Source organism: Miniopterus natalensis, chromosome 12 (assembly GCF_054644295.1).
Source record: "Miniopterus natalensis isolate mMinNat1 chromosome 12, mMinNat1.hap1, whole genome shotgun sequence".
Lineage (NCBI taxonomy): Eukaryota > Metazoa > Chordata > Mammalia > Chiroptera > Miniopteridae > Miniopterus > Miniopterus natalensis.
The window spans coordinates 27,869,081-27,887,964 of NC_142092.1; the positions used below are offsets into that span (position 1 = coordinate 27,869,081).

Sequence of the window (18,884 nt, forward strand, 5' to 3'; positions counted from 1 at the left end):
AGATCTTAAACTTTACCTACTAGTAGCTCATTTCTCTTGACTGAGTTGACTCCTCTCAGCATCCTGACAAGCTCCAAAATAATGACCTGTGCTGCGTGTTGTTAAATGCTCGGTCAGATGGATAGATACAGATGGATGCGTGTGTGTTGCACAAAGACAAGTCAGCATTATTTAATCAATGCCTGTTTGATCCGTATGAAACGAGCACAAATGTAAGCTGCATCCCATCTGTTTTATCACCCATGTGGAGCCAGCCTCATTTTTAAAACTTGATTTCTTATGTAACTCGTCGCCCGCCCCCCCCCCCCCCCCCCCCCCGGAATGACACGGGATGATCAGCTGGGGAGAAACAGCATTCGGGCTGGCGAGATAAAGGATAGCTATGTTGGGGTGTGTTTCATATGTGAGGCTTCTCCATTTTGCAGCGACCCCCTTTAATAGTTAAGGAGCACCATGGTTTGGTGATTACCAGCTATTAATCATCAGCTGGGCTTTGCAATGATGGAGACCTGGGTTTAAGGGTAAATGTGTGATTCTAGATGTATGAGCAGATTACCACCAAATCGCACAGTGCCTGCCACAGAGGCGGCCTTCAGAAAGATTCACTGAATTAATCTTTATTTACTTCAGTTTCCTTGTCTGCAAAATGGAGAAACAACACCGCCTACCTCATGACATTTGGGAAAATTAAACAGTCTACTGCATAAAAAACATAACTCCCTGGCAGCTATTATTATAATTATCCTGTTACGGGTCTTCTCATGGGTCGTATTTTAAGCATAAGTGTATTAACATATGCGATGTACAACTCATGTTTCCATTACCAGTTTTTAAACTGTTAACCTCTAGTGAAAAAGCCAAAATGAGAGGAAACAAGCATTTATTTGGGATCAACGAATTACAATTTGGGGAGCATAGATTCAGGCAAAGATAACTAAAAATGTATAGATAGGACTGTATCCAAGAACATCAGAATTTAGACTATAGGTCACCCAGAGCCCCTGGATGTTCTTAAACAGGGACCTAACCTGCCTGGGGTTGTGCTTAAGAAAGACTGCTTTGGTGTTAAGAGTGAGTTGGAGTGAGAGATTAGAGGAGGGATTCCAGTCAGACACCAGATACTGAAGGACTGGATGTAGGGAGCAGCAGTGGGACGGTCTGCTGGGGACTGTCCCGGTCACTGACTGGAGATGTTCTATGTGAGAGTTCAGGGTTCACCTAAAGGCTTCTACCCAGACATTTGAATGCTCTGCTCCCTTTAGCTCATGGAATACTTGGAGAGTACATTCTGCAGGGGAGATGGTGAGTTTCCTTGGCAGAACCAACTAGAAAGACCCCTAATCACACCATTCTTTAGACTCTACGGTATAGATAATTATTTTGCTGACTACTGTTTAATGATCAACTAGTTTATATATAGATTAGGGTAGTCTCAGAAGGGAAAAGGGGTTTAAATCCTCAGTAAATTAGAGGCTGCAATCTGTAATGCTGAGAATTTTAGTATGTTTAGAGGCTATTTACACTGGTGAGTTTTAGTATCATGCAGTTTTATTATCTATCCCTCTAACACAAAATGTATGAATTTTTAATATTGTAACAGCCATTGGATATGTTTTACTTTCAAGTTCTACATACACACTTGAAAGAATGGAAAACACTCAGCATCAAAAATTGCTGCTAAAAATTTATATTAACATAACACAGTATCTTTACTTTTTAAAAAGTATCACCTCTACGTAACCTAATTTATCATTATTTCTGAAAACTTCATTTTGAGCATTTAAATCCATGTTTATATAATTACTGAACTCGTGTTTCCATATGCCATGAAATTATAAGTATTTAAAAAAGTTGGTATCCTATAAAAGATGTCTTGATTTCCATAACATTGCAGGAAAGTAAAAAGTCCCCCAAGATTTTATAATCAAAGCCTGGATTTAGTCTCAAAATAATGATTTTACTTTAAGTATAAAAATAACATATTGGCCCCAGCCGGGCGTGGCTCAGTGGTTGAGCGTTGACCTAGGATCCAGGCGATTGGGCACATGCCCAGGTCGTGGGCTCGATCAATGACTCTCTCATCATTGATGTCTCTCTCTCTCCCCCTCTCCTTTCCTCTCTCTGAAATCAATAAAGATATATTTAATAAATAAATAAATAAATAAATAAATAAATAAATAAATAAATAATAAATAAATAAATAAAAACATATTATTTTATACCTGCAATATTTATTTTAGATTTTTGAGCAAGTTGTTGAACAAAGGCATCAAGGAAAAGCAATAAAAAATCAGAATAAGTTAAAATGTAAAATGAATCGAACTCTGTAAACATGATGACCCATAATGATAAACAGGGAACGTAATATAAACAGAAAAGCAATTATATGCTACCGGTGCTGGATTATAAGTTAATGCTCTGCCTAAGATGATGACTACATGCAAGTGACTTCCCTTCTTTACCGTTATTCTTTTTTTATTTTTTTATTTTTTTGTTGTTTAAAATATTACAGAGGTCCCTTTTTCTCCTCAGTGACCCATTCCACCCCGTCCCTCCCCCTCCCCAGTATCCTTAACTGAATTGTGCAAATTGCCTGGTGACACTGGTCATGATGCGTAATGGAGAAACAAAAGTTTGAGTTGCCAGCAAGATGTAGGCCTGCAGGTGAAGAAAGAACAGTAAAGCCCGTGCCCAGTGAAGCCAGTGAAATACCAATTTAAAAATCGAGGTTAGGTCCAAATAGGAAAGAAGAGGGGAGAGTAAACAAGATAAAATGATGTTCACAGAACTGGAAGGAATATTGAACCGAGGTAACTTGTAAACGACAGCGGCAGAGAGAGAAAATGGAAAAGTGAAACAGTAATAATAATAATAAAACCCGCCTTTCCAATAGTAGCAGAACATCTGTATTGATTTTCATTTGAAACAATGTTGGTAACTATCCCTGTTTTTTACTGTGATAAATCATTTCGTGTTACTCTGGTTACGTCCACGCTCAGCTTCACGGCTAGGATCGTCCTGACGAAGTGTGGCTTCAGAGTTTTTAAATCATGTTCGTTTCTTGTGATAAATGCCTACAATCCAGTGTTACTCGGTATTGATTTTGTGTGTGTGCTGTTTTGCTTTTCAAGTCCATTGACCCTGGCCAGCAGTTCACGTGGGAACATTCAAACTTGGAAGTAAACAAGCCAAAGAATAGATACGCGAACGTGATCGCGTACGACCATTCCCGGGTTCTCCTGTCGGCAATAGAAGGTAAGGGAGCGCTGTTTATGCCTTTATTTCCATGTGTTTATATATGTGCATGAAAATAGAGTTTTAAATACAGTTTTTCTTTCTCATGCAAATCTCCCATCCGCAGGCCCACCGTGGCCCACCCTCATGCAAGGACCATAAAATCGTCCCTCCTGACCCTTTTGCCTCCACCCTAAATGAAAGACTTGATTATGTAGTTGATGTTTATGTAAGGGAAGCAATTTGGGGTTGCCCGTTTACTGTGGGTTACTGATGGTTAGGAATTAAAAGGTGATTGTTAGGAGATGTCCATTAACTGTTGTTTAAAAATGGGCAGGGGAGTTGTTTGTAAATAAATGTGGATAGCCACTGGGGCCTGTCTGAAGGTTAGGGGTGGGCGATGTGGTTGGTGGTTAATACAAATTAAGCACATTGGAAATGTCTGGGTGCATCTGCTTTGTGGCCTGCTTGGTAATCTCTCTCCCAGTTGTAGTAAGGAGCACACTCCGGAGGGAATGATTGCTCCTAAAAGGAAAATGACTCCTCAGATATACCTGGCTCTCTTAATGATTCGTGAGGGAAGTATTTTCCTTGGTTCCCTTTCCAATACTAAAACCTTCTCACATGGCATTTCAGAAACAATTAGAAGCTCATGTTCAACACTCAGCATTCTGTTGGTGTTTTGGGCCGTGGTGGCAAATTGGATTACTGGCCTCAAAGTAGTTTACAATGTCACTTAAATCCGTCCCTCTGTGGCGGCAGCAAAGCTGGTCCGCCAAGTGCCACATCCCATGTACATTCTCGCTGGCACTTTGTAGCCTTTTTGGACTTGAAAGTTTACTGCTTACCCTCTTCCAGGTTTTTATAAAACATTAAATAATACCAGCTTCAGACCCAGTCCCTTTGAGAGCCTTACATTTCAAACATTTTCATCTCTAGTTATTCAAGTATCTTTCCCTTTTCTCTGCTTCTGAAATCTGTGATCATCACCACTTTATCTCGTAACTCTGACCAAGCCCTACCTGCCTCCTTCGTACCCAGAGTTCATTTAAAAGTGAGACTCTAGCCCAGCTGCTCGTGGCTCAGTGGTTGAGCGTTGACCTAGGATCCAGGCGATCAGGGTTCGATTCCCGGTCAGGGCACATGCCTGGGTTGCGGGCTCGATCAATGACTCTCTCATCATTGATGTTTCTATCTCTCTCCCTTCCTCTCTCTGAAATCAATAAAGATATATTTTTTAAAAAATTTAAAAAAAGAAAAAAAAGAAAGTGAGACTCTGTTTAAAAGCTTTCCCAGTAAGCACCAAAGGCAACCATTATATTTCTAGTTTTAGGGGAATGGGAATGATCTTTCAGCATTTCAGCAGGCCCCTTATCTGCAACCCCTTTCCTCAGAATGGTGTTATGTGTCATAGATATATTTCATCAAATCTTCACAATATTATTTTTGATGTTGGAAAAATGTCAATATCTTTTTGAGGCAACCGGATAGGGATGTTCAAGGGTTAGCCTTTTACTGCGCTGGAAAAAAATTGATCGGGTGTATCAAAGTTTTGCCAATGCTAGTCCAAGCAGGGTAGTGTCAAACAGGTCATTGTTCTTTCAAGTCCAGTTTAGAAACCGTAATTGGGGTGATTAGCATATAGAGTTAAAATGTATCTCTATTTCCTATTTTTAAATGTAAAAAAAAAGAAATAGCAGTGTTTTGTCTCAAGTCTCTTAAATCATCACCATAGTAAATGAGAAACTAAACCAAGGCACAAATAGAGAAATCTTTTTCTCATTACTGAAGTAAGATAAATTATAGAAATAAAATAAATGACTGTAAATCGAGAACGCATTTGGCTTGGTCTTTGGCTGGAGAACTTGTCAGTGTGCCCTTGCCGTATTGTAACGTTTTCGCTCAGAATGAGGTCAGTCAGCACTACCGCTTCCCTGTGCTTTTGCCCACTTTGCCGTTGTTTTCCTTAACCTCTTATTTTCCACCATCTTAACTGTAAGGGATGTCAAAAATACAGGAATAGTCCTCCGTGTACCTTTATTTGATAGTTGGAAACTATGTACATTTCATTCCTATGCTATCTTTACAGTATAAAAGTCAAAGCACTGGAAGCCAACTAAAACCTGCCAAAACTGTGCCCACAAATACACATGCTAAATCTAGAGCTGACCTAGAAACCAAAGCCTTTCCATTTTGAGTGTTATGCAAAAGGTTGGAAGCATTTGATGGAAGTTTATGGGCTATGCAGAGAGCTTTAATCTAGATTACAACCATGCACAGCATTTCACCTTAGAGTAAGCTCTACCCAGCAGATATTTCAGGGGCAAAGCCATCATCCTGTTCTTAAGCACAGAGAGAAAATGCTGGCACCTGGAACCACAGCACCACTGGCGGAGGTTTCTGCTATAAAGGAAGCTTTGATAGCACAAAGCCAGATTTTTCACATGTGTTAAAATGTTAAGTGACTTCATGCACAGTTTATAAAATGTAACGTGCCTATTTTGAGTTCCTGTGGCAATAACTTGAAAGAGTTCGGTGCAGGTTATATCTTGTGCAATCTTGTTCTCTCAGTGGTCCTGGCCACTCTCTTCCTATTACTTTGCAGAGTTGCTGGACAGACATTAAAGAAAAAAGTAGAAGTTGCCACAGTGATTTGTATTGTCTTTATCTTTGTTTAATAGTACTAAACATTTCCACTACTGTCATTCCGAGATGGCAGGGGAAACATTCTTTAAAAATCAGAAGTTCTGATGGGCACCATTGTGCTGACTGAGCTCCTTGAAAATAGTGACACTTTAGGGCATGGTTCCAAATTATGCTCATTTTATTTATTCTGGGAAAATGCAGAATAAATTCATGAGAGTCCTAACTGCAAAATACTTACAATTGTTAAGTTTTAGGTTAAGCAATATGGGAACACAATTGAATTTTTTTACTAATCCAGTTACCATTTGTTGGGATCCCCTCCATGTTTAAATGGTTTTTAAGAGAAAATAGTAATTCCTGAGGAAGAGATGTGATAGGTTTTATTATAATGACTTAAGATAAATGTTTCAAAGATTGACTAAATGGAAATTAATATGTATATGTGCATAAGATAATACATAAATTATGCCTAATCTTATAGAATCCAAAGTTGTCCAGAAAGTATATTTTTATTAAAGTAGAAATGAGAAAATGTAAGCTCAGGAGGAAAATTGGTCCTGAGTCACAGTGTGTAAGAAATATACCTCGAATTAGAATTGGACTCTTCTGACCCCTTGACCTGGGCTTCCTTAGCCCACATCACTCATGCCGATTTCCTCCTGACACAGGTTGTGACTGTGACTGAGTAACTTAGCATGAATCCAAACTCCCAGCCTTCACTTTTGATCTAAAAATCCCTTTTATGACTGGGCATTAACCTGTGGAGGGCACAAATATTACATGTTAGTGTTTTGTTTCCCACTTCATGGCATAACTAATATAAGGCAGTGACACAATGTGGGGAATCACCTGTGATTCAGATTCATCAAAGTCCTACAATTGCAGAAGGTGAAGTGTACATCTATCCCTAACTGGTCGCAGAGGCGATCTTCTGACCTCAACTATCTTTTTACATATCTTCAACTTCCCATAAACCAAGGAATATCAACGAGTGGCACATTAGTTATTGTCATGCCTCCTAAATAGCAAAAATTCAATCTGATTATTATAGTCCTAGATAAAAGGGGTTTGGGTTTCTTTATTCTAATTACTCTTCATGGCTGATAGTTCTGTATTTCTGTTAGTAGAATTATAATTAACGTTTCAATTTAAAAGCCATATTGACATGGAATTTTTTAAATTGTTGGCCAGGTCTAAATCTAAAGCAAAAATTAAAATTCTACTTTTTAATTAAACAACAAAGACAAGAAGTTACAGATAAGATTATCTGGGTACTTTCTGTATGGAGGTACCAGGTCATAGATTTTATATACAGTATATAAAAGCATGTATATAGATTTTATCTATAATGTTCAGAACAGACTCAAAAGCTAGTTGTGAACATTCAGTGTTACAGATGAGGAAGCTGTTAAACTAAAAATTCAAGGAACTTATTTCTAATTAATCGGTAGTAAGTGGCAGAGCCAGAATTCTAAATGTGAGTCATTCTGGCCCAAGACTGCTGTTCTCTCCAACAGGCCACACAGACCTATAGCTGCTTTCGAAGTCATAACGGCAGTGCCATACCTCATTCAAAAAGAGTGTCTTCGTGCTGGGAGGACTGCCTGGGGATTTTGAAATATACATTTTGAAACACTTATGATAGAAATCTTAGGTTTTCAGTTGTGTCCTTAGACTCCAGTCAAAGTGAATTTTTCCAAAGATTAAACGACATATAAATAGCTTTCAGGTGGGTTTTGTGTTTAATGTTGCTTTTTAAGGTATATTAGGAAGATGACTGAATGAGAAGGCAGAGAACTGAAAACTAAATCCCAGTTTGAGCAGCCGTGTGACCTTCGGCATATCACTTGGTACAATTAATGTTGACCCTTTGTGGGAGCTGGAAGAATCTGATGAACATTTTAATTCCCACTTGAAAACAAAGGCACCTACATGCTTTGTCCACTAATTACAGGGAGTTCATGGACACACAAGCCCGTTGCAGGTCCATTCTGCAATGTAGGTTCCCCAGCCTTGGTGTCTTTTGTTCTATTTTCTCATAAAATGAGGATATGTAAGACTCTTCCTGCTATTTTTTTAAATATATCTTTATTGATTTCAGAGAGAGGAAGGGCGGGGAGGGAGAGAGAGAGTTGAAACATCAATGATGAGAGAGTCATCATTGATCAGCTGCTTCCTGCACGCCCTGACTCGGGATAGAGCTGGCAACCCAGGCACATGCCCTGACCAGGAATCGAACTACAATCTCCTAGGTCAATGCTCAACTGCTGAGCCACGCCCGCCTGGGCCTTCCTGCCATTCTTAAAATCCTGAAAGTTGATTCCAATTCCAGAGAGCAATAGACAATATAAATAGTAAAATAATGATTAGCAAAATATTAAAATGTAAGTAAATTAAAATATAAATAATAAATATTAAAATAATACTAAAATATTAAATCTTGGACCTTTAAGAGATTATCTCTCTAAAGGGAAAACAGACAAACAAATGCTTAAGCCCGAAGGTTTACTCCAAATAGAATTCTTATCTGGTGTGTGTCTCTGCTACCAGGCCAGGTTTAAGTGGTTTTGTCTGTGAGAGAGTTAGAAATGACAAAGTGTAAGCCACATCATGTCATATGCATCCTTTAACACTGGTGCTTGTTAATCTGATCAAAGAAGCTTAGAAAAACATGAGTTTGTTTTTCCATTTTCCTAGTTTGGGGGTATATACAGAGCATCCCCAAAAATGTATACACATTTTAACAGCTGATAGCTCAATTTTGAAAATGAAATGTATTTTAATAAACACTGCCTTTATGATTATCCAAAGTGTGTGTATACATTTTTGGGACACCCTATTTTTAAAGTTTCAAAACATAAATACATTTATTTACTTCATCTTTCTAATGCATGCATTCTTACAAGGGCCCAGATGCTTCGCAAGAGCTTCCTATGAAAGCATCGTAGGCTCTTCTCACTCCTGAAGAGCTTGTTTGGAGAAGGCACTCTGCCTCCAGTCCCTCATCCATGCAATAGGGTTAATAATAGAACCCATCTTCTAGAATTATTAGGATTAATGAGTTAATGCCTGTAAAGCATTTAGAGGAGCGCTTGGCCCAGAGAAAAGGCCTGATAAATATTGGGAACTATTAAAATTATCATTGATGGTATTATGAATTTTATTGCTACTCTCAATAGGTCCTTTTATCCTCAGATAGAATCTCTTTTGCATAAGATCTATGGAAAAATTAATACCATCCAAATGAGAAAGCTGCATATATTTGGAGTACTCCGTGAAGCAAAAGAAAATACTGTTGCTTGATAAATGAGAACCAGACCCGTAATAGCATTACAGATTTCAGCAGGAGGAAGAATGTGTTCTTTTAAAGGGAAATCTGAGCTATACCATCCGATGCTTGATTTGCATAATAGGAGCAATTCCAAAAAAATCCAACTGTAAATAATATAGATGATGTTACGACAACTTGATTATTTGTGAGATGGGCAATTTAGCACCTTTAAAATGAGAAAGTAGCTCACAGGGAATCACTGCCCCTTAGATAAACCTAATTTTAAAACGTAAAGAAAAGAAACCACTGATAGTCCCCTGTGCCGTTGCACCATTTGCCGCCATACCAGTGGTCTGTCTCTAAGTTGTGTCCTCGCCTCTCTTCTGCAGAGTGTTCAGTGCGAAGTCACTGTTTGTTCATGTAAAACAGCTGTCAGCACATAGTAACATAGTTTCCACTTTCACAGGGTACCATGCGATAGATACTTTTTTTTTCAGGCCATATCTAGTAACCTGACATTTTTTCCAATAAGTAAAAACACAACAAACAAACCTAGAAAAATCAGTTAATTATATTTTAGTGAATACAAATGTTTGATGTTAGGGTTCCATAGGAAACTCCAATATCAAAGAGTTTTAATATATTTTTCTCAATAAAGAATTCCTTTAACAGCTGCCAGGTGCTGTTTCCCAAGTCATCTCACTGAATATGATCCCTTTGCCTTCTTCTAGGATCTCTTTCTCTCTATCTATCTATCTATCTATCTATCTATCTATCTATCTATCTATCTATCTATCATCTATCTATCTATCTCTCTATCTCTCTATCTCTCTATCTCTCTATGTCTCTATCTCTCTATCTCTCTCTCTCTCTCTCTCTCTCTCTCTCTCTCTCTATCTCTCTATCTCTCTATCTTCTATCCATCCATCCATCCATCCATCCATCCATCCATCCATCCATCTATATCTATACCTACCTACCTACTTATGTACATACCTACCTACCTATCTTTCACGTTAGCCTGAGCACTAGTGAATAGTTTGTGGGCACTTGGTGTTTATTGTATCTTGCTCTTGAAATTCTACTTAACAAACTGAAGTTGGTTAGAATATATGCCCCATCTGAAAAAATGAAAAGAAAAAAGTTGTTTTCTAATTTTCATCCGATTATTGGTTGAGTTTATTTTTCTCATATTGTTCAGAATATCAATCACTGATTTAGTACAGCGTCTTTAACATGTTTAGCCTTTCACTTTTCAAGTTAATTGTTTACAAGCACGACAAAGTTTAATCCTTTTATTTCAGAGTGTTTGTTTTTTTTTAAATAAATAAAAGCATCTCTCCCTCTCTGAGAAGAGGTGCCCACACAGATTTTTCAAGCTTAATTTGTCTTAAATAGAAAGCAAGATCAGACTTAGCCTTTGGAATCGTGGACCAATTTCACAAGGTGCTTGCAGCCTGCGTAAGGACTAGTTAGAGCTGTTTAAACAGCATCTGTCCCCTGCATGTAGCCCAGGTTGTGGTGTGGGGATCAGCCTGTACTTAGGCTGTTTCTTATATGGAAAAGAGAAAAAGCATTTTTAAGAGATGGCTGGTCGTGTTGGGTTTTTTTCCTTTACTCTTATTTCCAGGAAGCTAATCGAAAAGCTCTATGAGTTCTTTTTTATCTCCATTGTCCTTACTTCAGTTATGGGGGTTTTTATTTATTGTACACCTATGCAGCCTGTATTAATGAACCTACACTTTGTTACTTTGAGGCTGTAAAGAAACCCATACATTCTGGGTGTGATTCTATTGTTATAATAAAGGCAGGTTGTACTTGCTGGGAAGTTATAAAATAATTAAGTTTGCCCTCTCTTCTTTTTTTTTAAATATAGAAACTGGAAAGGGGCCTTTCAGATTTGGAATTAGTTTTCCTCGGTAGGGTATTTAGGAATATTTAGGAATGAATAGGTTTGTTTCATTTCTGTTTATGATGTCGACCCTAAGAATAGCTAATATCCACTGGTAGTTTAGAAGTTTTAAACCTATTGACTCATTTGATTCCCACAGAGGTGTTGGGTAAGGGCATGAGGATAATGCTGCTAATATATTAGGATACATAAGAGGAGACTGAGTCCCTGAGGCTTTCCCACAGGCAGGGCCCCTGCCGTCACACGCCTCTCTGGATCTGACTGCCTCGCTGCTGCATGAAGCCCTGTAATAACTGCATATTTATTAATAGACGCCAAGTAGACCAAAGCTCTGGCTGAAGGGGTGCTCTGCGCCGGCCCACACCCTGCTTAATCTCATGGCAAAGTGCCACCTACCAGAAAGGAGATGCGGATAAGTCCCCAGCACTTGTAGTTAATCTTGGAATACATTCAAAGACGACTCCATGGCCCACATCCTTCCCTGGGGCCACTGGGATGGCCCAGCCTCCGCAGCAGGGCAGAGGCACAGAGGACGAGGGGGAGGGGACACAGGCAAGGGAGGGTTCAAGGCTCTCTGGAAGTCGCCCGTCCCCCCGGGAATATCACAGTGGTGACGGGCTTCTCGGAGCATTGCCCTGCGCTCTGTGGAAACGTGGAGGGGGACCTGCCAAACCAGGGCCGCATCTTGGGGCTGTGGTGGCGGGCGACGCCCTGTGAGAAGGCCTCTGGGAGAAGCCTTCGTTTCTCTGGTTCGTGGCAAAGGAAATCCATTTTGCTCCTTCGGATGCAGCCATGGGTGGCTGCCATGGTGCTAGTGAAGGGGAAAGAAAACCTGTGTTCTTCGGAATTAAATAAAGGCACTCGTAATTTTATTAGATTTCTATTTTCTCTCCTGTAGTTGCTGCTGTCAGCAAACTAAGTAAACTTTTTTTTTCCTGCATTGTGAATTGTGAAAATTGCAATCTAGCTCTTGACCAGCAATTTATTGTTGTTCAGTAGAGTTTTATTTATTTATTTATTTATTTTTGGTACATGTATTGAAGTACACGAACCAAAAATAAGGGGACATTATTTACTACATAAAAGGTAGCTTTTAACACGTTTTTTCAATTTAATAGAACCAATATAATAAAAAAGAATCCTGGAGCTTCTGGGGGGGGGGGGTGAAGGTAGCTTTCTTGCTCTTTTGGAATTTGAGTACTTCTGTCTTACAACAGGGAATAAGCTGGTTTACCCAAAACAGTTTCTTTTGATGCAAACTTTACTAAGGATTTGTAGAAGCAAAAGAAAATAGCAGTACCTGGGCTTTGATGCCACACCGAGTTGGAGTAAAGTCAACCACTCAGCGAAGGTTCACCTCCAGCTCTGTAGAGCGCGTCCTTCTATAGCATTGCCTCCTGGTAACATGGACGAGATCCTGGAGGATCTCAACTTCCATCTATGTCAATTAGCCTGTGGTGGAATTGGTTCTGTTATACGTCATGTTGCTTAAAGTTGCAGAACCTCTGGACAACAATTAGCCCTCTGCAGCCTTGATGGGACTCTGCCTTCCTCTAATGCTGCCTTTCATTCTCACCTCCACAGTCCAAGGAGAGCTGCTTTCCCCGAACAGACTACCCAGTAGCCTAGCCCCACCACCTCATCTTGTTTTTGAGTTTGTTTGCTTTTTACCGCACCAAATTCTAATCAAAATTTCAAGTATCAGTCACACCAAAAAAAAAAAAAAAAATCTCATCTCAGTACATCAGAGGTAGGAGCAGTAGAAATCAGCTTGAAAGAGCATCTTCCTACCTAATCTGAGAGACACAAAGCCTCTACTCATCTTAAATAACTTCACAGAAATGTCCAAACCCACAAAGGTTAAGAATACCACGGGGAGACGTCTTATTTTAGGACGCAAAAGGACTTGAGGGAATCAGTATGCCCGACAAGCCTTATTTAGCAGATAAGCAGTCAGAGTTCTGGACACATGGAACAACTTGCCCAAATGACAAAGAGCAAAACTGCCAGAGGCCCTAGACAGGAGCCTCGTTTCCTGGTCAAGTTCTCAAAAGTTTTAGCAAGTGCTCAGTGTTGTCCCAAGGCTTCCAAAGGCACCTGGGAGTTTTCCTATAGTGAGCAGCAATACAAAAATATGTCCTTTCTCTTTATGATTACTTAATTTCACATCAAGAAAATAATTCATGCACTATTTTCAGTCTTGCTTTTTCAGTTAACCTCAGGGCATAAAGTCTTATTATAAAACTTATAATTTTAAATACTCCTCAATGAGAGAAATCTTTTCTAAAAAGAAAATTATCTGTTGACTTGAAAAATCAAATGCAAAGCCAATTGTTTTGCTTTCTTAAATAGACCCACTTGGTTCAGTTACTCCTCCTCAAATAAATACAAACAACTTTATTTTCACCCAGTCACGACAGAACAGCTCAGATAGTATATTCTTTTTTTTTTTTTTTTTTTTAAATATATCTTTATTGATTTCAGAGAGAGGAAAGGACAGGGAGAGAGAGACAGAAACATCAATGATGAGAGAGTCATTGATCGAGCCCGCCACCTGGGCATGTGCCCTGACCAGGATTCCAACCCCGATCACCTGGATCCTAGGTCGACGCTCAACCGCTGAGCCACTCCCGGCCGGGCTCAGATAGTATATTCTTTAACATTGCAACATGTTTTCAAGATTTTAAAGCATTTTTTGGTACTTTTTCATCACAAATACTGTTTTGAACAGAGTAGCTTCATTTCTCCAAAGATTCCTCCCCTTCTGTTCATACTCAAGCACACATGGAAACGACGTCAGGGAACTCTGTCCCGTTCATCTTGTGCTTGGACAAAGGGGGGTGTCCTTGCATTTTGAACTTACGGTAATGTTTTCAGATTTTTTCAGGCAGTTAAAAGAACAGTGGATCCCAAAGTCCATGCCCAGGCTTATTTTTCCACTGAGAGCTATAACTAGCAATTCCCAGCAAATAAAAGGAGAGCCTATAACTGGCCTAATTTTGTTTGAATTAGCTGTTTGTAATGGCTTGTTATGCATTGAGAACATAGAAGCTCAGCTCTACCAACCGTTCACCTCATCACAACCTCTCTTAGTCTTAAAGACTTGAGTTTCACAGCTCCGGGTTTAGTTTGTCCAAAACACAAAGACCCAGTATAAAGCATGAAAGTAATATTTTTGGGTACCACAATATAGAGTAGTCCATTAACTGAAGAAATACACTTTAACACTAGATGGGGCATACTGGTATAATATGAATTCAAGATCTACCCTCCATTTTCTCACTTTTAAGATGAGAATGATAAACATTATTGGTGTTGGAACTATTTACATAGCTATTAATTGGAGAGTACACATAAAACAATACATGGAAATTTGTGAAATTTATATTTATAAATATAATAAACCCATGGATTCTTAGGAAAGATCAACTTTTAAACCTAAGTTGTTGTTCTTGGACAATGACATTAAGACTGACTCCAAGAGACAGTTCCTATAATAGTAACAGTTCTAAGATTTTTGCCTATGACAAGCTAAAGGCAGGCATTTTTGTTGTGCTCTGTTGTTTTAATAATTCCTCCCTACTATCGACCCCCAAAAAGACAAGCACCATTATTATAGTATTGAACAGAGGTCTCCTTGACTCTAAGAAATAAAAGTAATCAGCTAATTTATAGTAACTGTATTGTTTCAGGACTGCGTTTTAAGTTAGTTTTCTATCTATCACAGCCCTGGAGGAATTCAATTAATTCTCACATGCTTCTCTTATATTAGAAGTGCACTCTGATTAGTGTTGCATTAGCAGATGCAAATCTTTGGGTAAGGCAGGGAACTGAAAATTAAATGAACAAATATGCATTACTTGAAGACAATCACCCCAAAAAAGCAGAAGAACTTCGTAGATCCAGCCTCCCAGCAGAAGCATCACAGTCAGTACTATTGAAGAAGCGTTTCATGGCTCCCGAACACTTAGAAAGCCAGTGTGTTAAGTCCCCCCAACCCCACCCTTGATCAGGATTGTTTGAAAACTTTTTCAAAATACAGCACATTGAAAACTAAGGTCTCATTGACGTAAAATATCCTACTTTTTTTACTTTAGCTTCCCATCTAGGGTTAATATTTTTAGAAGGGCAAACCACCACTCTTTCTAAGATCTTTTCTCATTCATCTTTCTACACAGCTTGTTATCTTGGGTTGTATGAATGTAGGACACATTAGATTGAGAGCTTCTGGAGAACAAAGCCCTCTCTCACATCTCCACATTGCAAAGGACATGTGGGAGAGAACTTGCCTGAAATGTCTTTTAGCCAGAGTGGGTTAAGGGATTTGCCAGAGGAGGCTTTCATTTCAGGTAGAACCTCCTTAGAGAAAAGTGTCAAAACAGAAGAGAATCCCTAGCATTATTTTCAGGATGTAAACATTAGCCTAACACTTAGCTCTGTACCAGGTGTTAAGTTTTTAATTCTCTTTTCAAAATATCAAGTCCCAAATCCTTAAAGCATTTGGTGATACGGTATCGGTCCCAGGTGCCTCCGAGTTTTCAGGCAGAAGTCTTCTATTTTTATTCCCGGGAAGTGCAATCATTATTCAGTAGCAGTCCAATCCCCCTAAAAAATAATCGTTTATTGTTCAAACTTGAGCAGTAGGTCTAAAAACAGTTCATTACATAGTAACTGAATGTTGGATGGGCTTGCTTCCCTTGCTTTAGATGTGAGTCTCATGTCCATTGCCCTTGTCCTCAGACACATGGTTCAAACACATTTGTTATCCTTTATAAAGGTGAAATGGCACAGGGTCCAGTTGAGGTGTTTTCTGAGTCATTAACCCAGTTTTCTCCATTTTGAATTTTGGAAAAAAGTGTTATATATGTTGGTAATTGAGTGAGGCCCATAGCCAAACTCCTTTTAATGAGTTCTTTAATGTTGCTAATTGCTAAATTAAAAGTTTGAAAGTGGGCTTCTCCTGTGTGATAGAGTAGATTTATTGTTGGCTCAGAAACAAATCCTGGGGACATGTAGATGTGCCACTTCGCGGTGGCTGTAACCTGAGGACTTCATTTAAACTGTCCTTTGAATCTACAATAACTTGATGTCAGGGAGGGATAGGATCTTTATCAACAAAGGGCTGCCAGAATCCCAACTGTTTCTTAAGTAGCTATAATAGATGAATAGTGTTACAACCAACTGAGCAAAAGCCTTTTCACTCAAAAGGCTTTTCACTAATGCTGGTGGTATTCCACATCCATGTGTGCATCTCAGAGCCCCGTAGTTTCCATCTGACTTTCATTACTTTCCTTGAGAGGATCAGTTTTACAACTGGAATCAGAAAATCTTTCAAAGTAATTGAAAGTGGCAATCAGTGAAATATAATAATTTTAGCTTAGGAACATATGTTTCATTAGAAAGAAAATATTTTTTTTTCCCCTAAGTCCAAAACCCATGTTTTCCTAGAGTGAAAAAGGAACCATGTACATGTTCTAACGCTACCTCCCATATCACAGTGACGTTGCCATAAGTGCTTGTCCCCTCCCAGGGATAGGCAACTTGTTTCCTCCCGAGGAAATCGATTCCCTTTTTGATTCTGACAATTTGAAAATGCTTTATTCTATTGGAGATAAAATCCATATCTCTGTGGTTACATCCTTCAGAATTGAAAAACTTGGGTTTCATCGTGATAAACCTGAACCTCTCTTCAGATACACACAGGCAGCTCTTACCCCCCCACCCCTACTTTTTCCTTTGCCAAGTTGTATTCCATATTCCTTTCTTATATGGAATAGATTTCATTTCCTTAATCATTCTGGCTACTCTCCATGGAAGAAGCTCAAAGCTTGCCTATATTTCTCTTAAGGCATCATTCTAAGGGAAAATTAGATTTTCAGTCGCAATATCTGCATTAAATAACTCTGCTGCTTATTAAATGTTGGAACTGGGGAAAATTACTTACACTTTTTGTCACTAGGAAGCGTAGGTGAATAAGAGAGATGGTCGAGAGGTCAGACGGGCAATAAACAAGTAAACAAACAAATGATTACAGTTTGTAATAGGTAATGTACAGAATTGCCAAGGGAGTTCTGAGGTCCCAAGGTGTGAAGGGCAGGCCTTCTGGGATGGGGGCGAACATTTTGCAATGGGCAGGAGGAAGTGTGTTCCCAGGTGCGGGATGGCACCAAGGGAGGAGAACAATTTTCTAACAACTGAAGCAGAGTCTAGAGTCTAGAAGCTTAGAGGGTGAGCAGAACGAGAGGAGCCTGGAGAAGTGCAGAGCTTTGTAGCCATTGTTGAGAGACTGGATTTTATTTGAAGCGTAAGGGGAAGCCATTGTTGGGTTTGAAGAGGAGATGTTACAGTGTCTGAAATACGCTTTTAAAAATTGCTCTCATGCTAGATGGAGAACAGATTGCAAAGGATAAAAGTAGAAGTGGGACAACCAATGAGGAGGCAACTGTCATAATCCACAGAGAGGTTCATGTGATTCAACAACCCCATGAGGTTGCAATGAGAAGCGATAGTCCGCAGAGGTTAGGCCAGAGTCACAGCAGATGGCCCGCCTCTAATTAAACCCGACCCACCAGCTCGAGCAAGTTGTCAATCTCTGTGCTCTCAGGCTTGTCCTTGGTGAAAGGAAGCTCGTCACAGGACTCATTCCATAGAGTGGTTGTGAGGATTGGATGAGTTCCCTGTTTGTGAAATCGGCAAAGAACTTTTCACTGTTAGGGCGTGCTATATCACATTTTTCAGACTCAGGCATTATTTTCTTTAGTTTTTGTCTGGGAATGAAAAAGAGAAAGCAAGGAATGCTACCAGATCATTGTGTATTTAACTTTGCAAGCTATACTTTGCTGGTGCAACAGAGAAAGACAATGCAAGAGAAGGCATTCTGTGGACAGTCCATTGTATTTTTCTTTCTTTGGCAGTCCACTTTGTCATTTTATAAAGATCTGACACCTCAGACATTGTGTTTCTTTAATTCTCTTAGACCTGTTTGAATCTTGCTTAAAACCCAAATTCTGTCACTGTGACTCCTCTAGCGCAGTGTGAACAGTAATGTAACAGTGCCATTAGGCTGTGCCCAGGCTGTCCCCTCTTGTGATACATTCCCTAGTTGAATAACATTCTTCTTTTGCAGGCATCCCAGGAAGTGACTATGTGAATGCCAACTACATAGATGGTTACAGGAAACAAAACGCCTATATTGCAACACAGGGGTCTCTCCCTGAAACATTTGGGGACTTTTGGAGAATGATATGGGAGCAACGGAGTGCCACAGTTGTCATGATGACAAAACTAGAAGAGCGATCCAGGGTAAGAATAAACATCCATCTCTTCCCTCTTAAAATCTTCCCTCAGATACTCCCTGTGTTGCATATTTTATTCTGTTCAGAATCTTGCCTTAAGCTTCAACCTTCTAACAGACATTATTGTGAATGGGCATCCACAACGCTGATTAAACCATTCCTGAACACTTCTGAGTCTTTCAGAAGTGAAATTCTCTCATGTTACCATGTGTGATCACTAAAATGAACAAACAAAAAGTAGTACTCAACAAAGTACACAGTTTGGTTAGAGAAAATATCTATTAGCTTGAACCAATTTTTTTAAAAAACATGGAACAAGAACAGACTTTGGGGAAAATTTCACCAATATCTACTTCCCAGTATTTTTTAACTTTTTCTTTCTTTTTAATCTGCAGCATAAGATCTAAAATTATATGACACGGGCGCTTATTTAAATTATTCAAATTAGCATAAATTAAGTCAGGGAAGCCAGAAAAATGATGTTGGTTGATACACAGCTGAGAAAGCACATGAATGTGTAGAAAGT

The 18,884-nt window shown here is 39.2% G+C and overlaps 1 protein-coding gene across 5 annotated transcripts in view; it reads left to right on the top strand.

Moving 5' to 3' along the window:
• Nucleotides 1–18,884, top strand: part of PTPRD (protein tyrosine phosphatase receptor type D) — a 470,419-nt gene that overhangs the window by 393,769 nt on the left and 57,766 nt on the right. For all 5 annotated transcript variants that reach the window (XM_016223581.2, XM_016223577.2, XM_087822669.1 and 2 more), the window contains 2 exons: nucleotides 3,132–3,255; nucleotides 18,190–18,365. In XM_016223581.2, coding sequence (XP_016079067.1) covers nucleotides 3,132–3,255; nucleotides 18,190–18,365 — 300 coding nt within the window. The remainder of the gene's footprint in view (nucleotides 1–3,131; nucleotides 3,256–18,189; nucleotides 18,366–18,884) is intronic.